At 38.3% G+C, this 25,000-nt stretch overlaps 1 protein-coding gene and 2 pseudogenes across 1 annotated transcript in view; all 3 read right to left on the minus strand.

Moving 5' to 3' along the window:
* LOC140921861 (uncharacterized) overlaps positions 1-25,000 on the minus strand; it is a 175,558-nt gene that overhangs the window by 99,275 nt on the left and 51,283 nt on the right. Inside the window, exons 12-13 of the mRNA XM_073371860.1 lie at positions 2,146-2,453; positions 1,127-1,268 (exon numbers count right to left, since the gene is read on the minus strand). Coding sequence (XP_073227961.1) covers positions 1,127-1,268; positions 2,146-2,453 — 450 coding nt within the window. The remainder of the gene's footprint in view (positions 1-1,126; positions 1,269-2,145; positions 2,454-25,000) is intronic.
* On the minus strand, positions 5,658-10,581 carry LOC140921718 (zinc finger MYM-type protein 1-like; annotated as a pseudogene).
* Positions 11,093-11,898, minus strand: LOC140922120 (uncharacterized; annotated as a pseudogene).

Below are 25,000 nucleotides of genomic sequence, written 5' to 3' on the forward strand. Positions count from 1 at the left end.
GGCAGTAATTAGGAAGCCTAACCAACCACGACAACGGCAAAAAAGCAATAGGTTTAGCCCCGTCCACATGTATCCGGATATTTTTGATTACGGAGATTTTTACCTCCATTAATTTTCAAACAAATACGCAACCACAAGTAGCATATTCGAATCGTAGTCTAACGCTAAAACGATGGAAATACCATAACTTCATTATTGAGCATGCGTTAAGCTAGAAATATATGATGTATGACATCATCGTATTCCGAATTAGAAACCGTTTTCGTCCGTCCACACGTAAAAGAAAAGCCGACGTTTTCAAAAGTCTCCACTCGAAAGAGCGTTTTAGAAAGGGTGCGTTTTCGGAGACCGTTTTCACTGAATTAGTGAGTGTGGACGGTAGGCTTAACCGGAGAAAAAAATATCCGTTTTCAAACAAAAACGGATGCGTGTGAACGGGGCGTTAGATAAGCAAAACAACAACTTTTCATGTGTATTAGGTATTTTTGTACGTCACTGCACGACAACGACGTGAAACTTCTTAATTTCACGTTTCATTGAGAATGTGAACGCAAGACGACTTTCCTTTTTTTTTTTAACTGAGATACAGACCTTTAGAACTCAACTCCCAGAAAAATCTCTAACATTTGACAAATTTAGAGTGATGAAACAAAAGCGATCAAGTTTGAAAGAGCGCCGATGCTTTTTTTACGTGAGGTTTTTGATGCCGTCGCCGTCGTGGCTGCATGCTTAAGCTTCCTATTAAAACTGAGCACTGAGCTAAGTGGTACGTCAGTTTCCTTGCATCTTGCGTACAAACCAGAATTTAGCAGCAGGGTGAGCTCAGTCGGTAGAACGTTCGACTGCAGAGAGGAAGGTCGCGGGTTCTATTCCCGGGGCCGGACCAGTACTCGGGGTCTTAAAATAACTTACAAATGAAGGTACTCCCTTTGCACTGCAAACGGCTAGACGTTCGCGTGGCTCGGATGACCTGGTAAAATGGCGGTTCCGTCTCCAGTAGCAGAGGTAAAAAATAGTGTCCCCAGTTAGTACTTTCGAGGTAAATACATTGACACTCAAAGTGCATTTCTTAATGCCATGGTTGCCTTTCGAACTGCATGTATTGGGTATGTACTAAGAGACCAACCTTGCTTAGATCCATACACCTCCACCCTTAATGCTTTGCTGTTGTGAAATGTAACTGGATAAAAACGAATAAACTTGGCAGCAAGTGGCTCATATAGTTCACTTCTTACAGTGCTGTTGCTGTCATCATTTCCAGTAAATATCTAAAAGCAAATTAACAGAAATTTCTATAAAATGCTGATGAAAGACCAATTCGTGCGTTTAGGTGTTTCATTCGCACGGAAACACGCTAACCGTGCGAAAATTTAAACTCCTAGCCGTTTAAACATTTGAAATGAGAAAAATCAAGAGGTGTGAACACCATAACCATCTAAATTTTTGTGTCGCAAGGGCGTGGTTGCATGGATGCGTGTTAACTCAGCTGGGAGACGCCATACTGAATTTCACGTGAAGTAGTGTTCTGCGCATGGGTAGATGAAAAAACAACTGAAAATAATTAAAATTCGGAGCTGGTTTGTAAGTTCCATGTCAAGAGAGCGAAAATATTGAACGGTTCCGTGTCCGGTCAAATTTTTCAACCGGTCGAAGATTCGTCTGGTTCCGTTTTAACGTAGCCTACGTCTAACCCTACCCGCTCACTGTTAACAGGAGAAACATGAACATATAAACAAACGATATTTATGAGGATTGCAACTACAATGAAGATGACTCCCGCCGCCAGAACAAAAGGTAAAGGATATTAAAAGGAAAACCACCTGTATGTCAGTTTCTTTTACATTTTACTGTTTATTTCCCTAACGTTTCCTATGTAAACAGCAAGAGACCAAGGATGGAAGACTGTAGTAACGAGGGGAAAAAGAAGCAAGGCAGGAGGCAGGAAGAGAAGGAGGGGGCAACTAGAGACGGTGAAGATGAGAGAAGAGAGAGGACATCGAATGGAAGGGAGAGAAGGAGGAATAGAGGGATTTCATGTGAATTTCTGGTTTGACGTGTCTAGGAGGTAAACGCAATCCTTTGTTACTTAGTGTCTCCACGATTATAATTTCGCTATTACTTCACCTAGGGCGAAAAAGGATGTACCTTTTCGGAACCACCCTCAGAGTAGAATGCCCACACGTCATTATCCAGGGACGTCTCTATCTTGTATGTTTTTGTCCAATGATCATAAGTTGGATTCCCTTGTGTTGCTACTCCACAAACAAAGTAAAGAGATCCTAGATCGATCTGCAGGAAATCATTGTTGTCATTGTTTGTGCCAGGAATCCAGGCATTCGATCCATTTAATCGGCCATCAGATGGACTGCGGCCGCTAAGAGATGACGAAGCTGAAAACCTCTGATCCGAAATAAAGCTACTATTCGACACTCCTACTGGATCAAGTACACAACCTAAAAAATTTAGAAAAAAAAAGGTGCACAACCTAAGTTTATGAAAAAAAGGAGGAAGAAAACAGGCTAACAAATCCCTACATATCCTTAGAACGCTGCACAAAGAGGGGTACAATCAGTCAGAAATAGACCTTCTCTTTAATACAATAGTTCTACCTAATATTAATTACGCATTATCTGTCTAGGCCGCGTCCGAGTCCGATCTTACACCTGTACAATGTTTCTTAGACCGCTGTTTTAAAAGGAAATATACGTGTAAGCCTGTAAGTGTTCATGATTTCTTAGAGAGGCAAGACTGTAAAAATTTCAGAAAAGTTTCTAAATGTTAAAGGACATCCACTTTTATCTATTATGCCTAGTGTTAAACCGTCTAGTTACACTCTTAGGAAAGAAACTTGTTTTAAACCTAAGATTAACACTATGCGCTTTAAAAACTCTTTTATTAATCGTCTAGTTTTTAAATATGAATTAGCTATGTAATATAATAGATATATATATATATATATATATATTTTAATTCTTACTTTTTAACTTTTTAAAATTTCTTACACTTACTTGTAACAAAAGCTATGTATTTTTATCTATTTTTCCAAAGGGGTTAACCCATGATTCTGGTAAAAAATTCCAAATGTCTTTTCAGCCTACTTTTCGGTATTAGAGACCTCGTTTTTATGGTCTCATGATGTTGTTTTCCCAAAAGGAGGCTTTTTAGACCACATAAATGTCATTTAACTATGGTAAAAAAATTGCGTTTTTCCAAAGGGGCTGACCAATGATTCTGGTTAAATATTACAAATTTCTTTCAAGTCTCTTTTTTCTGTAAAAGAGACCTAGGTTTTTCGTCTGATGATGTTGTTTTCTCAAAATGAGTCTTTTTAGACTATAAAAATGTCATTTCACTATGGTCAAAAAATTTGCGTTTTTTCAAAGGGGTTAACTCATGATTCTTGTCAAAAATTCCAATTATCTTTGGCGCCTTCTTTTCTGGAAAAGAGACATTGGTTTTTTCGTTTGATGATGTTGTATATCAAAAGGAGGCTTTTTAGGCAATAAAAATGTCAATGTGAGAGGCAAGAGGTGTCGGAACATATTCAAAAACATATCAAGGTCTGCTTGGATTAAAATCCATTTCTTTACCGCTGATTATTTTAGTTTCTGAAACTCCTCTAATGCTAAATTCAAAATTCAACTCGTCTAATAGATGAACTTGAAAGTTTCAAGGTTTCGCTTAAGATTCCTGATGTTATTAGAGTGGTTTTCGTTTGAGTGTCGTAAAACCAAAACCAAAGTAATTACTCTGGCCAATCACATAGGACACAGACAATACATTGAACCAATCAAAACTCGAAGTAATTACATGTGGCTGACGCAAAGCGCGGGAAAATCGTGCGAGCGCGTCACAATTGGCTTTGGTTTTACTTCTGATTGGATGAAAAGGTGGCGCGAATCTTTTAAGCCAATCGCATCGTGTACAAAGTGCAAAACCAGTTACTTTTCGACACTCAAATGAAAACCGCTCTATGTAGAAGAGAAAAGCTCGAATCACTGACACGACTGAGAAGTTCACTTTTAAATTGTAGAAACTATATGGGGAATAGTAAGTGACGATGGATACGATGATTATAGAGAGTATCACCCGGATTAGGGTCTTGAAGTACGTTTAGCCTGAGAAGATTAAGGTCATAAATGCTAGAGAGTTTTTCTAGGTACTTTTTCGCAGGCAAATGGGGGAAAACAATTATTATATTGACTATTAGCGAAAACCAAAATATGGGAGCTCACGGAATATTAAAAGATAAAGTATCGCCAGAGCTTTGATAGTTAGCACTCATTAATAGAAACTTATTATAGTATATACTTATCTAACTAATAATAATAATAACAATAATAATAATAATAATAATAATAATAATAATGATATATTTTTTAAAGAATTAGGAATTTAGGAATACGAGATTTTATTCTTTTTAACTTGTTTTCTTTTTAATATCAGAGACGGATTTGTAATGACTTAATTTAAAACTCTGGACTGCCTGCAAGAGTTATAGACCGCATCTCAGCCGCAAGGTATGTATTTGCGAAATCGCTCTTGACAAAGGGATTACTATTTTTGATTTATATATCTTAATGTTATATACTGCTTAATTCGTACTTCAAATATTTCTGTAAAATATGTACATATTTTTTTACAGTTGAATAATTATTTTCCTTCCTATAATAATAATAATATTAGTATTTTAGGATGTTTTTAATATTTTTATTTCATTTTTAATCGAAATGAATTGGTTTAAATTGAAATTAGCTTTTTTTTTAATTGAATGAATATTTTTTTTAATCGAAATGAATAGAACCTTATGAAATGAAATGACTTGTAAATAGTGCTTGACTAAACATATATATATAACTATATTTTTTTCTTCTTCAGCGAAATTAATTGTAAATAGGCTTTAATAGTTAGTTTTGATAATAATAATGATAATAATAATAATAATAACAATAATAATAATGAGACATTTATAAAGCGCCCTTTCCCCAGGGTCCAAAGGCGCTATTTTAAGTTAAACTACAATCACAGTTAAAATTTAAAATTTAAAAATCAAAAACTACAAAAACTAAAGATAAAATAATTTAAGACCTGATATAAAAAAAACACAGTCACGTAATCAATTTAAAAAGGCCATCTAAAAAGAACAGTTTTCAACTGCCTTTTAAAAATGTCCAGTCATCCCTAATATGCTGAGGAAGACTGTTCCAAAGAAGCGGTGCAGCAACAGAAAAAGCTCGACGGCCATAACTGTTTATGTTAAAAGCAGGCACGACAAGTAGATTTTTCTTTGAAGACCTTAGATCCCGTGCCGTGAGGTAACTTTGAAGAAGATCTTTAATATAAGCAGGAGCAAGTCATTGGAGAGGCTTGCCTGAGGTAACGATAAGTATTTTAAATTCAATCCGGAGATAAATCGAGAGCCAGTGAAGATTCGCAAGAACAGGTGTAATATGACAGAACTGGGGCGAAAGAGTAACAACACGAGCAGCTGCGTTCTGCACACATTGGAGCTGTTTAACAGGGGCCGCGGAGCAAGGTGAAAAGTGAGAGGGCTGACAATTGAAAATACGTTTTTCATATTGAAAATCGAAAAAAGGAATAAAATCATAGTAATTGATTTGTTTCTGTCGCGTGAGTTTGCATACTTTATCCAGTATTTGTTGCTCTTTATAGGTCGGCATTAGTGAAGATACCGAAATTCTTCATACGATTTTCATTCCGTCCAGCAAATGTGTTTGCGATCTGAATCACGTCCAAGCTTTCCGTTAATTTCTTATGACAATTAAGTACTGTCAAGTTGCTGAATCGCTGCTGTTTCATGTTCGATCTCAGCCACGTCTTCAGGCGACGTGCTGCTGAAAAAGATCTTTCACAGCAAGCACTGGTTGCTGGGTTGACCGCCAAAAGCTTACATAGTATTACTACTTCACCAATTAGGTTTCGTTCTTCTTTAGGTAGCTTCCTAACTTCGCAGAGAACATCATCAAAGCATTCCATCGCACCTTTATCCTTCAGAATCTGACGCAGGACTTGAAGTTGGGCCTTCAGCGAGTCAAAATTGATGTCGTCCTTGTATGACACTTTCATGTAGTCGAGCTCTGCTGTGTAGGATTCCCCATTGATACCTTTTAGTAAGAGGGACTCCATCTTTTCATAGGCTGTAAAGCTTGGTTGACTGAAACGCTGTTCTATGGCATTAACTATCAGATCAATAGCCTCAAAGTAGATGCGCCGATAGTGGTCCTTCGGTGTTTCGGGAAAGGTTGGCTGTCCACTTCCGACCTCGATCCTTGCAGGTGCTCGACGCTTTCGTGGAAGAAGCGGATCAGAAATGGCGTGATCTTTGCTTTTGCGAAGGACTATTGAGTAGAATGCTGAAAAGCTATCATCATTTCGGATGCTCTCTAGTACTGACTTAGTGAGTTGCGCTAAACGTTGTCCACTGACTGCAGACATCCTCGTCGACTGCAAGGTTTTAGATAGGTTATCAGAGTGAGAAAATAACCTCTCTCCAAGACTTAGCCCAAAGAAAAAGTCGAAGGTTTGCATTTGTGCTTGACAACCAACTATTCTTCCTCTAACATCTGGTTGCAGCTTATCTTCTAGGGACACCCTCCATTCTTCCATTAGAGCAGAATAGTTGTCGAGGATGCGCCTAAAGCAGGCTGCTCTTACAGTCCACTTTGTTGGACAGAGAGATACAATACCACCAAAAGCAGCAGAGTCGCTTTCATCTTCTTGCTCCAAATTTTCCTTGATTTGTCCGAGACTGCATTCACGCTTTGGGGAATACTTGATTAGTGTTGTAATCTCTTTTGCAGTATCCATGGTGTTTGATAATATTTTAGAGGCTTTGGTGACATCTTTTATACCAAGACTTAGTGAGTGGCCATGGCAGTGAGTGGGATGGGCTTTGGGCTGTATCTGTAAAATTCTAGTTGCTACGCCAGATTTACTACCAAGCATGTTACTGGCGCCATCATAGCATTGCCCTCGGCAGTTGCTAAAAGATAACCCAAGCCTTATGAACACGTCTTTAATGACTGCTTCAATAGTGTCTGCACGAATATTTGGAATATTCACAAACCCTAGGAAATCTTCATGCGCTTCTAGTTCTTTGTCAATCCATCTAACACAGAGTGTCAATTGTTCCTTATACTGACATCTGTGTATTCATCACAAAGGATTGAAAAAAAGGAGTTGTCTAAGCTAGTAACTAGTTGTCTCGATACAATGTCTGCCATGATTGACACCAGCTCCGTCTGTATTTCATGACAGGTGTACTTGTCATTTTTTCGCTGAAGCCAATCAGTAAGCAACGGTACATCATTAGCTCTCAATTTAAGGAGCTGGTTAAAATTGGATTCAGCATCTGTGTGTCCTTGCATAGCAAGGCCCTGCCGGGCAAGAAATCGGACGCTCTCAATTATTTTTAAGAAACATGTACGGTTTTGTTTCATGGTCGTGTCGGCTGCATTGCTACACATCTCAATTATGTTTCCACTTGACGCTATAACGCCAACTTGGTGCTCACATGCCAAAATGTGACAACTGGACTTCTGGTGCTCTTGAAAGCGGGCAATAGCATTTTTCCAATTTGAATAACCACCCTTGATGAAAGTCAGTTCTTTGTTTTTTGCAGTTGAAAGGTTGCCTTTTTTATTTTGATGTGCACAGACGTAACAAATGACAGAATCACTTTCTTCGACATAATGCAACCATGGAAAATCGTTAAACCAGTTCGCTTTAAATGAGCGATTCCATTGTCCGATTTTCTTTTTAGGGAAACTGAAGTTATGTGGTTGATGAGGTTTACCCACAGGGTCAATGCATTTACTTGACAACTCGATGGTCGCAGCATTACTTGGTGTAGAATTGTGTACAACTACAATATTGAAAATGCAAAAAATAACGTTAGTTTTGGACGCATTCGAAATGTCTTTTTCGTAAAAAGGAACTAAGATAATAATTGATGTATTTTTTATTATAAACCAATAAAAGAATACATATAAGGTAGTTGTTCTATTATACATGATTATTTTAATCACAGCTACTACAAAACATGCCCTAAATATCCGATAACAATAATTGCATACACAATATATAGCTTATTGAATAAAAAAAATGCTAACATCGTATTTTGCACCCAGCCTCCTAAAACCTGGCTTGTCAATAGTACGGTTTGAAAGCTGTAAAAATAATAGACTTGGGTGATTTTGAAAGAATATTTCGGCAGTTTCTAAAGACAACACTGCACCTGTTAAACCTATACTAAAAAGCCTGGATAGCTCTAAATGAGCGATAGCTTGAACATTATCTGGCGAAAGGGTTAAGCCATTTAAAGAAAGCAGTTTAAGTTTAGACGACAGCTGTACTACCTGAATGACACTATATGCATTCAAATTTTTGCAGTTGTCAAGGAGTAAGTACTCTAAATTTGAACACACAGTTTTTCCCAAAAAATTGATATCTCTCAACACATCTTGCCAACTTAGATCTAGATAAACTAGTTTTGAAGAATTGGCTAAGTGACGTAGAAGTGCCACAGCCGAATACTTTATGGTGACATTCCTCATGGAAAAATAGGTGAAAGCTTCTGCATGGGACATTATTGTTGCCATTGGGTGTTGATCAATTTTCTGGATCATCCACTCATCAATGGCGACAATCTGCCACAAACAATCTGTGTCGCATAGCCTCATCCATCTTTTAGAAACTCTGCACAATGAGCTCATAATCTCCCCCACAGAAGTGTATTTCAAGATCTCGATCAGAACTTCATCGGGTAGCGCTGAATGAAATCACAAAACAGTAATTTAGACCGTGCTTCAGATGCCTTAGAACCTCAATTGTTGGGCGTGTTTAAAGAGTAAATAAACACACCATATATGTATCTCAAAATCTTTAAAATAACAAATATATGAGGATGTTTTATTACATAAAGTGTTTTCTCACAAGTGCCCTACCCTATAAACCAATGGAAATAACGAAAAGGATGAATGAAAAAATAAACTTACCCTCAATGGAAACAGATTGATCAACGCAGGTCTCACTCTCGGGTAAACAATCATCTGACAAAATTAAACGCATAGTTATTATATCATAGTTATTATACAGTCTATGAAATTCAACTTTATTTATAAATAAATAAATAATGTGTTTATTATCCTTTTGTTATAGCTAATGCTAAATTACAGGATTGCTGACAATAAGTAGAATATTATAAATAGAATAAATATATAACCCATCACCAAAAATCCAATTACACTTAACGAATATTAGTCAAACAACTCGCACTTCCAAAAAATGACACTTTTAACAATATATTGAAATGTTTACTGGTCAGACTCAAACTCACCATTTTCACTGCAAGTAGTTGAAGAGCTTGCAGATAACTCTAATAAACGACCAACATACACAGTCAGTTCAGATTCAATGCAAGAAAAGACGCGATTACAATTTTAGTATAGAAAATCCTACAGTGAAGTGATCTGAAAAATTTATAACTATGGCCGTTCACTGTTCAAGTTATGTAATTCTTCTTGCCATCGAATATTTCATTGATTCGAAAGGAGAAAGACAAAATATAAAACTTTTATCAACTCAAAACAACTACTCACCTTCGTTTGGCTTGAAAAAGCTAGTAATTTTCTGCATTTCGTCTGATAAAAAAACTCTGCAAGAGCTGGAAGTACAAAAACACGCTGCCGAACGAAGCGAAGGGGTGGCCAAGGCATGGCGTTTGATCAAGGGGCAAGTCGGCCCCAGGCGCCGCACAATTACCGCGAAAAGCACAGGAGCCCCACAAAAAGCCTGGCGTTTGAAATTAAAGAAAATACAGAGAATATAGCGGAATATAGACGGAAAAAACTTGTTTCAAGTCTTTTTTTTATTTTAATTATTTTTCTTTTTAGAGCAAAAAGTGGGGGCGGGAGTGCCAAAAAGTGGTGGGGCCGCGGCCCTACCAGCCCCTCCCCCTCCGCGGCCCCTGTTTAATCACGTTCTTAGGTAAACCATACAGTAACAAATTACAGTAGTCAAGCTTTGATGTAACAAGAGCTTGAACAAGAAGCTGGGCTGCATCAAAGGTAAGATGTTTACGAATAAGCCTAATGTTACGGAGATGATAGAATGCGGATTTGCACATTTCTGTCACCTGAGGAACCATACTCAAAGATTCGTCGAAGAGAACTCCAATGTTTCCCGCTCTTGGTGAAGCTGGCACTCTCTCATCACAAACATGAATCAGTTTGACAAAGGAGGTCGAGCACGGTGTAAAGATGATATTACAAGAAGTTCAGTTTTGTCTTTATTTAATTTGAGCATATTCAGAAGCATCCAGGTGTCAATTTTCTAGTACACAGGCTTCCAATCTACACTTGCTCAATTCCATATCATTAAAGGATGACGCCTCAAATGTTACATAAAGCTGCCTGTCAGCCGCATAAAAGTGAAATCTTAGTTCACGCTTACTGGCGATGTCACTCAGTGGAGAGGTGTACAATGAGAATAAAAGATGTTCAAGAACCTACCCTTGGGGTACACCAAACTGTAGAACACGTCGATCGGAGGTAGATCCATTGATATTTACAAACTGAGTGCGATCACCCAAATACAATCGAAACCATTCCAATGCCCTACCACCAATTCCAAATCGACGAGAAAGGCGTGAAAGTAAGATACAGTGATGCCAAGTCTCAAATGCTGTGGAAAGATCGAGGATCAGCAAAATCACTGATCCTTTCATTATGGACACGGATTAAAGCAGTCGCAGTGCTGTGAAATTTCCTGAACGCTGATTGATATAGGACATTGACACCATTGGCATCTAAATAATCAATGAGCTGCTTGGCAACACATTTCTCGACTACTTTAGACAGAAAACCCTACTTCGAAATTGGCCTAAAATTCTTGATGTCATCCGAGCTCCAAGATTGCTTCTTGAACAGTGGTTTGACACTAGCCACTTTTAAATCAGTAGAAAGTATTCCAGATTCCATTGAAAAGTTGATAATCTTAGTTATCACTGAACTGACAATTCATGATAAAAGCAGGAATAGGGTCTAAATCACAAGACTTTAAATTCATAATGTCAGGTCTCCGAAGCAAATCGCCGTACACTACCAATTTCCGTTATCTTCTCGGGAACCCTCATTCTTCCGTAAATAAATAGTGGAATTCTTTGCCCAGCAGAAGCGGTATTGGTTCTGTTCTTTAAATCGCTTCGCTTCGAACAACAGGTTTGGTTTTTAGGGGGTGAGGTGATCGGAGATTTTGACTCTATCGAGAACACTATCAGCAGACAGATGGATTGACTTGAGAGGCACTTTGTCGAGTTTCCATGACACTTGCTTTTGCGAGACATCTCACGAATTTGCAGATGATGAGTTTCGAGGCGCCATTTTGCTGCCTCGAGTGGACGCGATGAGCAATGTCAATGTCCAACAGAAACACTTCTGCCCCCAACTCCTGGAATAATTTTTCGCACAGGGCGCTTGTTTCAGATGCGGTTTCACTGCTTTTCTCTGGCAGGCCAATTATTGAGTTGGTAGCTCTATTCCTCAACCTCGTCAATGGGGTTGCCAACACGTGTAACTTCAGCCTTGAGCTCATTAAGGCTTAATGCATTGAGATGATTAACGGCATCATAATAAGAGGCCGCCAGGTCGTCGTATTCGTTGCTCGATCAGATATTAAGGACCACGAGACACGGTTTCATCATTCTAAAAATTATGATTGCTATTTCCAGAGGTAGCGGTTACTTCAGCACCAGAGGTAATGAGGCCAGTCAACATGAACCTACTATTTCAGCTGTGCTATTTCCTTCGAAAGGGCGTTGACCTTATCCTTTATATCTTGATTTTGTTACTTTAGTGAAGAAACTGTCTCTTTTGGCATAATTTCAGTGCAAATTTTAGTGTATACTGTATTGTTTCTTAAAAGATACAATACAGTATACACTAAAAGACGCCCCTTTATTTTTCAAGGTTTTCCCGGCTGATTATTGTGGACAATATTAAGAATGCTGTAAAGTGACAAAAAAAATACAATGCACCTTAGTAAACTTGAATTTAAGGGAATTTAAAATATTTTACACTGTTGAAACCGTTGTTAACAACTGAATTCCCTTAGTAAGAAGAATTTATCACATAACTGTATCAAATTAGGCAAACACCACAAAAGAAAAATGAACAGATTGATTAAAAAAATACAGAAACTTTTTATATGTGAACTATACAAAACGATTTTTAAAACTAATTACTTTTTTAGTAAAAGGCAAAAAAAAAAAGATACAAAAGATACACACACAAGCATCATGCATGCCTATAAAATAAACAGGAGGAAAGAAAAGCGCTCTTACTTTCTGATGTAAGATAGGAATAAACTTCAACCTCGCAGAGCGTCAAAAATATCTTGCGAAGTAATCTGATGTACAAATATCTGCCATATAATTTGGAACGACAGACATATGTCTTGGAACTTCCTGCTAGGATTTGTATGTTATTTGCACAAAGACTGTTGTCTCCTCCTTCATTTGTTGTTTCATTTCCTGGCAAAGCGAATAAAAGAAAATATGAGGTGATATTTACTGCAGTATTTGAACACAATTCTCGTACAATAATAGTTGAAAAGGTAACAAAGAAACGATCCTGGCATTTGCTTTAAGATCAGGGGAGAGCTGCAATCTCACTTGCAAAACCTTTACATTGATGAATGTATTGGCTCACTCAAATAGAATCTGTGGGAATTTGACTTTACATGAATGTAACTAATGTAGGAGGAAAATGTTTGTAACGGATCGGCGCCCGAAGCCTTAAGAACCAACTTGTTCGGGTTCGACGCGATAAATTACGATTACGGGGATATACTTTACGGACGCTCTCCTTGAATCAATCTTAATTTATCACAACATCCACGAATCCAAGATCACATCGTAAACTGAAGCAATAACAATATGTATTGGTAATTGAATGATTTCGAGCACAATTTGGGATAAATCAGAACAAGTAAATTTTTCAAAGACAAACAAAATTGCACGAGCCCCCAGGGCGAGTGCAATTTGTGGTCTTTGAAAAACTTACGACTGCTGTTTTAGCCTAAATTGCACGAGAAAAATCATATGATTACTTGTTAATAATATGTCACCTCGCAGCGTTTGTCACAGCTCCCTCTTTCCGCCTACAAGTGACAACCTCGACCAAGATTGGTCAAAATTTTGACAGGCGAATATTGATGGATAAAAACGCGGCAGCTAGGAATTTGTTTACAGAAAACTGAAGCTTTTTGTCATTTTGGCTGATTTTGCGTCTTTAATTCGTCATGTTTTTCCACTGCCGCGACGGAAATAAATACATCTACTAACAATATTCCTTTGTTGTACAGGGACGGATCCAGGATTTTTTCAAACGTCCCAGGGCCAAGGAATGGGGGAGGGGGAAGGGTGGGAATGGGGGAGGGTGACGAAGGTTAGGGTTATGTTTGAATATGTTTCAGAGGAATTTGAGGCACTTTTAGTAATGGTAATAGGATTGAGTGGTGTATGACACGAAGTCCTGTCATCGAATAATTGTGTCAGTAACAAAATGCGAGAATCTCAGTTTTGGAATATTTATTAATGTGAATAAAAGTTACTGGACCAGTTAGTTTCATCAATTTTTCTTTTCCGGTGGAAGCAGGACAGCTTACCTGGTCACTATTTTTTCATTGATTTTGACTGGTTATCGTGTACTATGTGGTCAAACTTCAATGGCTTGTGGCATTTGCTACTTGGTTTTCATTGGTTCTTTAACTGTCCTATTTGACCTGTCCGATTACAAGCTCCTGGTAATCGGATAGGTCAAATCGGACAGTTTTCAGAGACAGAGACAGAGCGTTCTTGGATGAGCCTTAACAAACGCTTCGCATAACTCGTCTACTGTACCTCGAATCTCTCGCAGTAGTGCATAACGATCACTGCGAGATCAGAGAATCGCTCCATTGTTGACCTAGAGCAGTTCTTTATTCATTTCATCAGTGAAAACGACAACTCAGCTTCTCCGCTTGTGATCGTTAGGGGGCAGGTAACGACCAGAAGGCGGTAGATGTTTGGAAAAGCACCATCGTCAAGTGCTAATAAATGGTTGTTTGGAAGCTCCCTATCTGTTGACTGCCAGAGTGTTTTCCATCTACGTACCTCATTTCCAAGGGATTTCAGAAATGGAATGTCTTTCTCCCAGAACAGCGCGCCTTTTACTTTATCCGATCCAGCTGCAGTGCCTTATTTACTATAATCGATGGCACGAGACAAAGCAGATGGTGGGCGTGGCGATCTTCGTCAGAAAATCGATCTTGCATTTGGATAATTAAGGAGTCAATTCAAGAAGAGGAATAGCAACAGTCTTCTTGTAATGGCCGATTATAATATTATTTTTGGTATGAACAAGGGATAGACATGGGTAACCAGACAAGTTTAAAAAACTTCCCAAAGAGGGGGTTGCAACCCACTCAACCATCCCCCCTGGATCCGCCAATATTGTGGTTTGTTTATTTGGATTTTGGTTGAGGAAAGCGTCGCAACTGTGGTTTCATCGATGGCTGTTTTTGTAAGAACTTTCATGCAGGCTTTCACAGCAGAGTAAAAGAGAAACTAAAGCGTTTCTATACGAACCTCACTTACTAGCTTTTAGGAGTTGCATCTCAGGTCAGTTTGAGTTATTAGATTTTTTTTGTCTCGTTTAACGGCGGGCATAACTATTTTAAGTTTCTTACGGTGACTCGGTAGATAAATTTGAGACGATGTATGGCCTCGTGTTGAAAATACACAAGCTTTTTTAAAAGTGACTGTAAATAAAAAAGGAGTTGTAAAGAAAACTTAGTGTTTTTGTTTCAAGACATTTTCATGTTTGATTGTCAGTCAAGAATTTGCAATTTGTTATTTGGCTTTTGTTTTTTTGTGGTTTCTTTCTTGGAGTGTGGATCAAAATGCCGCGTGAAAGAAGCTGCTGAAATCAGAATGGCTTCATGGTTACATGGCTTGTGATTTACGTCTGTTTGCACATTCATCATCTTTACCGAAAAGACAAATTACATAAAGAAGTTGTCGATTATTCTACTGACAAACCCTTAACTCACCTGAGGCTGATAATCAATTTAATTTAATTTTTTTGCAATTTTGAAAAATTTTTATAATTTTTTTAATTTTGAAAAATTTTTTAAACTAAACTAGTGAGCAGCACTCTGCAAACTGTTGCTTAAAACTTATTTTATTCTCTTACGCGTTTCGTCTAACTAACGTAGACTTCTTCAGGAAGTTTTACAATCAAATTCTAAACGCCTGTATTCAAGCCATAATATGACTAAAAATAATGATGGTCGCAAACATTGAAGGTTTGGCCGGATTTACGAAAAGGAACAGGCGCAGCTGTGAAATTTTTTACGCAAGGCGTGAGAAAATCTTGGGGCCACTGTTTTAGCCAAAACCGTGGCCGCAAAGTTAAAAATTAAAAAAAAAAATTCAACTTTCTGCACTCTTTGGGATAAATTGACGTGCACTCAGCCAATGAGCGTGATGAAATATGGGTAGTGAGCAAAATCAAAACTACGACGCACGATAATTACAAAGGCTGAATGGATAGACCGTAAAACTAGTATTGACCAAAAACCCACAAAAACATATTATGGCTGAGTCTGTTTTCGCCATGTGATTGGTCAATTTGCGGTCCGTAACTTCCTACACGGACCAAAATTTTTAAAGAAAATGCTCATTTCGGAGGGCTTCATCTCTTTACCTCGGAAAAAATGTGTAAATAAAGTTATAAGACGCCGGTCAACCTTGACGACTTGGATGTTGACTTTGGCCTTCAACATTCTAAACTGTGTTTATTTGTGAACGAAGGGGATGAAGAAACTAACTCGTAATCTTATCGAAGAGGATTCTAGTCAGTGTTTGAAAATTTATAGTACACAGCCAAGAAGACGAAAATCGACTGGCAGAGATTCGAGACGTTTTGCTAAGAGAAAATGAGTAATTCCTTCAACAAATATGATAACAAACATACCTGCACCCGATCATCTTGACAAGTTTCTTTGCCATTTCCAGTGTTTTTTCAAAGACCAACGAAAGAAAGATAGAAGCGAGTTCGAGCCAGACACAATGTCCAGTTTTCAAAAGACTCCAGCGTCACATTAACGAGTGAATACTTACAGTGCTCTTAGTTTCCACCGAATAAACTTTGAAATATGTATGTAAACCCTGAGGACTGGGATGTTGACTTTGCCTTTCCAGATTTTAACCTAGCTTTGTTTTAATGAGAACGAAGCTGTTGTAGAAACTGAATCGTAACCTTACCGAGGAAGAGAATTTTAGTCAGTGTTTGAAAATTTTAACGCAGATCACAATTGAAGACGAGAATGAACTGGCAGAAAGAGAGGTTTTCCCAAAAACAATTAACGAGCGAATCTTTCGACAATGACAACAAACTTACCTTGAAAAGCTTCTTTGCCTTTTGCAGTGTTTTTTCACGAGGACAAACGGAGGAAAGATGGAAACGACTTCTAGACAAACACAGTGTCCGGTTTCCAAAATAATCCAGCATTACATTAAAAAGCTAAAACTTACAGTGTTCTTAGTTTTCACCGAATAAACTTTTTTAACATGGCGAATTTGTTTTTACTTTCTCGGAAAGCCCTTGTTATGTGCTATTGTTTTCGTGCGTCAATAAAAACATTCTTTTTTGACACCTGTCAAATGACTGTCAAATCGTGCGTCCTGCACTTGTTTCCGGTCCCCCAAACAGGAAGAAGCCATAATAAACATCTTATTAGTCTCGTTTTTTCGGTCCGTACTGTAAATTATAGGTATTTATGTCAGGCTATGAAACAGCGATCAAGCCATGAAATGTGAACAAAACTTAAATTGGCAAAACTGCGGTTAAAACTAGCGAAAATACAAAACAAAATTCCTAAACTTAAATTTACTAAGAGTAAAAATCACTTACATAACAGTCCCTGCGCTTTATCGATCCTCCAGAACTTTCAGTATTCTTACTTCTGACTTAACTGACACTCCTGATGAGTACAGTAGCAAGGCAAAGGCCCACTAACTAAAACGCGGTTTCGGGTAACACTATAACTATTTTGGAATCATGTGTAAATTATCAGCCTAGCGGAAATAGATAAGATCAAACTTAAGATTAAATCCGGTTCGGAAGGAGGCAATCAAAGCCGTTACAAATGAATGCTATTGATACTAAATACATGTACACTCTTACAAAACACAGTGATCACATAATTTTCTTCTGAAAAATGGAAAATAATCTCAGATTAATTAAATTATTTCAAAATGAACAAGGAACATTTTTTAACAAGGTAAAGCAACTGATTACAGCATCTCCCACACTTACTACCTACCAACTCTTATCTCAGCTCTATTCAATCTGTGTTCGAGTGTGTTTCTGTTAACTATATTCACTTCAGCTACAGGCTCTACTCGCCCCAGGTCTACTCGCCACCAAGGACTGTTGTCATTGAGAGTGTGTGTACACTTGCTGATGTCTGGATTCCTATTTCCATCCACTGCATTACTAGCAGGGTAGGACGTCGAATCACTGTATGTACTTGACTGACTTGTTGGCTTGAAAAGGGCAATATTGCTCTGATCTAAAAACCAAACAAACAATAAAAATTACGGATAAACGAAGTAGAGTTGCAGGCTTTGCTCTCCCCATGAGCTCCTGGAGACAACTAGGTCCTTACTTCTGCTCTTGGGCGACCAGAAAATCTCAGCTACAGAGCATTGGGCTCCATCGAATTATTCTTAGAGCACAGCCTTAAACAAAGGAAAATCAAGTACTGAAGGTTTTTCTGAATCAATTTGTTAATGTTCAAAGAACATGTAGAGCTGTACATACATAAAAAAATGGTCATGGCAAGTGTTTTTTTTCTTTTTTTTTTTAACAGATTACTTGTTTAGTAAAAGGCCAAAAAAACAAAGATACAAAAGATACACACACAAGCATCATGCATACCTACAAAATAAACAGGAGAAAAGGTTAACACTCTTACTTAATGAATAAACTTCAACCTCGCAGAGAGTCAAAACTTTGTTGCTGCCAGGTATTCTGATGTACAAATATCTGCCATATGCTTTGGGACTACAGGAATATGTCTTGGAACTTGATGCTGGGATTTGTATGTTATCTGCACAAAGATGGTTGTTTGCTCCTCCATTTGCTGTTTCATTTCCTTGCAAAGTGAATAAAAGAGAATGCGTAGTTCCAGAAAATATTCAACATACGCCCCCCCCTCCCCCTCCCCACGGAGGGCAACGGTAATTCCGAGGGGAGGGGGGTCCAAAAGAAGGCAATTTCAGAGGGGTGTGGGCTGCTTACAGAGTTTTTCCAGGGGGCTGAGTAAGATTGGTGAGTTATTAATAAATAACAGCTTCTCAGTTGAGCAAGCCATAAGTTATTTTACTGTTACTGGTGTTGCATTGATCATCTTTTATCTACGGTCGGCTAAATGCGTTTTTCACGGCTAATGCGACAGTTTTCATTGATACAATGTCATCGGCTCATGAATAAACTTCTGGTTATCTAGCTGTTTAATGGCTGTTGCTTTATTACCCATCTGATTCACCGTAATTTGGTCATGTTCTAAGCCTTCTTGTAACATGTTCTTACTGATGAGGCAATTAAATTTCTCGTGGTGTTTAGTTTGAATGTAATGGGTTCTTTTGCAGACGACATTATTTGTGTAGTCAGTAGTGTAAGGTATCGCCTCTATGGTTACTTATTAGAACGTCCTTGAGATAATTAGACACCCTGTTAACGTAAAGGAAAAGATTTTAATCTCATTTTATCGCAGAAAAAATTATCTTTTACATAATGATAATAAAGTGCAACAATATTTTTGACACAAATATTCTTTCCAGGGGGTACCCAATCAAGTTGAATAATAACGGAAATTACAGGGGGTGGCGGGTATGACGAGTACCTGCTGGAATGGAAATTCCAGGGGGTGGGGGTTTTAAGCAAAAGTGCCCTCCGTGGGTGGGGTGTATAGATATTTTCTGGAACTACCAAATATGCGGTAGCAAACACTGCAGTATTTGAACACAATCATGTATAATAATAGTGGAAAAGGTAACAAAGAAACAATCTTGGCATTCTCTTCAAGATCAGGGGAGTGCTGCAATCTCACTTACAAAACCTTTACATTGGCATATATACTGGCTCACTCAAATAGAATCTGTGGGAATTTGAATTTACATGAATGTGTTAAACTATGTAGGAAGAAAATGCTGTTGATACACTTTTACAAAATACAGAGGTCGATTTTACATACTTTTCTTCTGAGAAATCTCAAAAGACAGTGCAACTGATTACAGCCAATGATCTACCACACTTACTACCTACCCACTCTCATCTCAGCTCCATCCAATCTGTCTGCGGTTGAGTCTCTGTTGAGTATATTCACTTCAGCTACAGGCTCTACTCGCCCCAGGTCTACTCTCCACCAAGGATCCCTTTCTTGGTTAGTTTGTGTACACTTGGTGTAGTGTGAACCCTTTTCTCCGTCCACCGCATTGCTAGCATAGTAGTCATATTGTGTACTTGACTGAGAGGTGGGCTTGAAAAGGGCAATATTACTCTGAACTGAAAACCAAACAAATAATGAATAAAAATTACATATAAACGCAGCAGGGAAGCAGGTTGTGCTCTCGGTTACAGCTCCTGGAGACCACTGCAGGGTACCCTGTAGGGTACCCTGGGTTTCACAAGTACAGAGCATTGGGCTCCTTAGAATTTTTCTTAGAGTACAGCCTTAATATAAAAAGAGGAAAATCAAGTATTGAAGGCCTTTCAGAATCAACTTGTTAATGTTCAAAGTACACGTACAGCTGTAAATGTAGTGTGTCTGCAGTGCAGCATGAAAAAATGCATGGTCTTGGCAAGTATTTGATCGGTAAATTTTCAAAATCTCAACCTCTTAATTTTGACAGGTTGATCACAAACCAGCCTGCAAATACACTAGCCATCTCTCTTAATTTCTCTCCACTAAACCTTACACAGGAAAGACATCTGCAAAATGGCCCCCAAAATTCCACATTGATGACATGAATCAATCAGTTTACAAAATTAATCTGGTAGTCATGGGGTTCTAGATATAAAACTGTTTGAGTTAAAGTCTCTCCTGGTCTATTATTGAAAAGTTTTGAGGTCTTCTGTAAGCAAGCAGCAGCAAAACTCAAATTCTTCTTGTAAAGAAGGTTATATTCCATGAATAATGGCTTTTTTACTTGATTCATGGCATTTACTGTACATCTTTGTGACCTTTTGTCTTTTTTCTGTCATTCGTAAACAATAACTAAAAGAAAAAATTGACAGCTTTGACCAATCCCTGTTCGTTGACTAGATTCCAAGCAAATCTACATATGATCATGATCAATATAAAATCTTTGCGGAAAAATTGCAGACCTCTTTCCTGTGAAATGTCGTACAGTGAAGTACTTGCAAAGACTGTATTTTAACAAGATTTTTAAAAAGAATGAAAAAGATAATGGTTCAAGAGCTGATGTTGTTGCAAAAAGGAAAAAGACTTTTCAATGATGCGAAGGAAGGTTCCACGTTACTGGATAAAAAACTATATTCCTTAAAAACTGAAAAATTTCTGCAATTAAAAATATCAAACCTCTGCTTCTAGGTATGCCAGAGACTTCTACTCGTAAACAAGCTTCACCATGTTTAGACCCAACAACAAAACGCAAGTATCTGGCAACAAATGCAGTGAACAAGATTTGTTTTTCTACTGAGTTCTGATCGAAGTTTCCATTGAAGGTCTGGAAAAAAAAATCAAAAACAAAAAAGGTTTATCATTTAGATGGTAACTCTTAAAGTAGTAAAGATAGAGTTCAGTGTATTAAACCCAGGGCTGTCACCAAGATTTCAGGTTGCAAGATATATGCAAATTATAGGTAAGGATTTGAACAGCAAGGAAATTCTATTGGCTCAGTCTGCTTTCCTTTGTTTCCTATGAAAGTAGGGTAATACTGGTAGTAGGACATAGCTAGGAAAATCCTGGTCCCTAGCTCTTAGTGACTTTCCTGTGAACCCAGTGGGGTTTCAACCTCTCACTACCCACTTCTCCCTTCTGGAATCAATTAGCTTTACCTCATGACATTACTCCCTTAGATAACAAACTTTGCTCCTTTACACGCTTGTCATTCTTCCGCTTCAATATATAAGTGTGATGAAGGTAACCTTTGAACAGACTAGCATTCCATTCACAGGGGAGAAGCAATTTATACTCCTAGACCTGTGCTTCATGCAGCACAAAATGGGTTAAGCTCTGGGAGTTGAAGTACCCCAACCCTCCCCCCCTTTCCCCCACATCATCCCCACCCCTATTCCTTCATCTTGCCCTTCCTAAAAACACCTAAACACCTGTAATAGTAGTATTAAAGTTCTCCTGAACAATAAAAGGGTAACCAATTTACGACTTAAGGCTAGGGTTGCTTTAACACTTTACGAAAGCAGACGGTGTCAGGTTTACCAAGGAAACCAGATAAAATCTTGATATTAATTTACCGTCTATGAAGCTCGGAACCCCCAGTGGTCTCACAAAGAGGGAACTTACTTACATGTAATTTACTTGATTAATATGAAAGCTGAAAAGGTTTAGTAAGTCATGGGCCCCCAAAGAGAATATAGTTCGAAACCACTAAACATAGCATTGTTAAATGTATTTTAGTATTTAAACGGTAGATATGGGCATATTTTTATCCCCTAAAAATTTTTCATCTGTTCTGATTTCCTAGCTGAAAGTCTAGTGATCCGAAAATTATAGGGATCAAAACTTACCTTTTCGAAAATTTCAGCCAGAAAAAAGGCTCCCGAAAATTCTAGGTGACCTTTTTAGGGTAAAAATCCGTTAAAAATGGGCAATTATGCCAATTTTTAGATGTTCGAAAATCCTAGGAGAGGCAGGCAAGCAAGAAATTTTACAAAAAATGTTCCGAAAATTCTAGATCTCAAATCGTCTTCCGAACAGATGTTCTCCGAAAATTGATGTTAGGCGCCCCTGATTTGTGTGGGTGAATCTTCTTGGATTTTTTTTCTTTTAATATAGTTTTTTATTTCAATTTCTAACAACACTTGCACAACAAAAGTTGCCTTTAAATATACTAAAAATATATAAACAATAAAGAACAAAAAATAAATTACGATACTTCACAACAAATTACGGTACATTGTATTGCCGTCTTGCTCCAAAAGTACAGTGAAATGGAGGTCTAACGTTATATAACATTAGTTACTAGTTGAATTAATGTTTGTTAGCAACCAAACTTCTTCTCAATTAAAGATTTCCATTTATCATAGTAATATTCACGTGAATTAATACTTATTGCTGTTCGTTTTTCTATCTCCGCTTTATTTACCACTATAGTTAAACTAGAGGTAATCATTGATCACGGATCCGCGTTCGTCACTTACCGAAATGAAATCGTGTCGAACGGAGTCCAGTTTCCCGGCCGAGATGCCCCTGATAAAATTAACAGGAGCGGCTAATTTGCAGTCGCCCGTGATAGCTTTTGTGCCACAGGAACACCAGATTAGGATGAGTTAGGACGAACGCGATAAACACTTATTAATAGCTAGAGGTAATCATTGATTACGGATCCGCGTTCGTCAATCGAGTGGAACTGGCAAAGCATAGCGCCTTTGTACACGGACAAACTTACATAAAGCAACCAAAGTAGAAAACAACAACCAGAGAAACAAAAACATCTATTTTAAATTTGTAAAACCTTCCTGGTTTTAGCTGTTGTCAGCTATTGTAGGTGTGCAGAATCAACTCTAACTTAAATTCTTGGAATTTTAATTAAGCAATTTATGCAAAAATTACCCCTTAAACGGAGAGTTAGAGTTCTGCTGTGCGGAGTTCGATAAACCTCGCGTGGAACTAAACTTTCAGTCAAAGGCTCCTTTTACCCACAGAGAATGCGTCAAGTGGTCGCTTACAAGAGGTTAAACACAATAGAAAATCTTTTAACTTTCAGGCCCAAAGAGTGGTCGCGGTCGCTTTAAGGAGGTGGTCGTTTTCTAGAAGTTCCAACTCTGATCTAGGGCTTTGACTGGGAAAGTTTTGGTGTTTAGGATGGGGGTCGCTTATTGCATGGGAGATGGTCGCTTACGAGAGATGGTCGCACATAGAGGTTCAACTGTATATATTTTGTCCATTTCGCTTTTCATCTTCTTGAATTCTTCGTCTCGTAGTATTTTCTAAATAGCAATCTCGTCGAGGTACTTCAGGGTGGCAGGGTAAGCAATGAAAACCTTTCTTTCTTGCCCTAGCGTCTTCTATAGATGTTTTTTTTTTCTATTTGAAAAAACTCTCTACAAAAGCATTTTTCCTTTTTAGAATGATGGGCCAGGCCATTAATGCAAATGCACCCTTTAACTTCAACTACATACAGCTATATCTTAGGCTGATTACCATTGGTTAAAACTGGCAAGCAAGAAAGGTCCAGTCAACATAATTCCACTATCAATCAGAACTGTGTTTGCAGCAAGACCACAGTCTTATCCTAAGTAGGGTGGTAAGAAGAGATCGTCTTTTTTTGCAAAAACGCTAAGCTCACAAAAAAGCATTTTTCCCTTTTAAAGTGATGGGCCAGGCCATTAATATATGCACCCTTTAACTTCAACTACCTTAACTTGTCCATTTTCTTCATAACCTGTCCAAGTTGTCCCATCTGTAGATGACTGTAGGGTGTAAGACTTCACCCACTGACTCCCCTGGGAATTCCCCTGAGTGGATACAGCACAGATGATATGAGGAATCCGTAAGTCAATCTGTAGATATGGACTGCTGTCACTTGTGGACGAACCCGCTACGAACGAACCCGCTACGAACTTCAGTCGGCCATTCTTTGCTGGTGTGTTGGCATTCAGTTCAGAGGAAGCATTTAACTGATTGTCGAGAATGTACCAGCTCACCCCTACATCAACTTGTTCACATGATGCTACAAAAAGGGATAAAACATTGAATTACTGGTTGCCTGAAATGCTTCCATCAGCTAGCTAGACCAATAGCATCTTGTTCAAGTGAATGATCATAATTTATTGATCACCGGAAATAAATTTTAGTTAATCGACAACCCTTGTTTGCGCTTTGTCCTATGTCCAGTGATTTTCACGTGCAACCTCGTGAGCTGAACTTACGAACTCTTCATTGTTTATTTGACCAATCACAAGTTGCTCTGCAATGTTGCAATGTTACTGATAACTTACATTCCCACGTGCTTCGTCACCGTGTTTTCCTTCTCGGCCAAGCGCAATGTCTTGAAGGTTTCTTTTCAAATTCCCTCCCATCCCACCCGTCGCTTTATTTTATTTTATTATATTGGACATACGGGGGACTTGTGAAACCTTGTGCCATGTTGTCAAGTAGTAATCATTTTATATATATGACTTATTAATTAATTAGTTAAAGGCTGTATTAATGTACGCAAGTCATCTAAAGTCATAATCAGGTTTTGTGTCAGCACATTGAAGCACAATGTCCCTTTCAGTTAAGAGCTTCAACTCGAGGCAATGATATGAAATCTATTTAGTTAATTCCTTCACTTCTTCTAATCGGCTCCTGAGTCAGCAGTGTATTTTCAATAAAACATTGGGAATGGGGATGAAGTGCTCCTCTCGTCATACTTTTGCCCCCATAGACTCCACACTTTGTACTCCTGGAATGTACCTATAGCTTAGTGGGGGCCCTAGGGAGGCCCACGATTGGTCACAGCTGACCCTGAGGGGAGGATCAACTCCCTCCCCTATATCGGTCTGTGTACCTTCCATATTTACCCAGGAACGGTCACAGTCGGCCCTGGGTGGAGGCCCAACTCCCTCCTCCATACCGGTGTGAGTACCACCCTGGTGGTAGGTTTTCTTTAGCTCACAAAACTCCAGGAGTACATGGGGCTGACGTTCGACCTTTTAGGTTTCAGTGGATCACTTTGTCTCCC

The sequence above is a fragment of the Porites lutea genome, chromosome 12 (genome assembly GCF_958299795.1).
Source record: "Porites lutea chromosome 12, jaPorLute2.1, whole genome shotgun sequence".
NCBI classification, from domain to species: Eukaryota; Metazoa; Cnidaria; class Anthozoa; order Scleractinia; family Poritidae; genus Porites; species Porites lutea.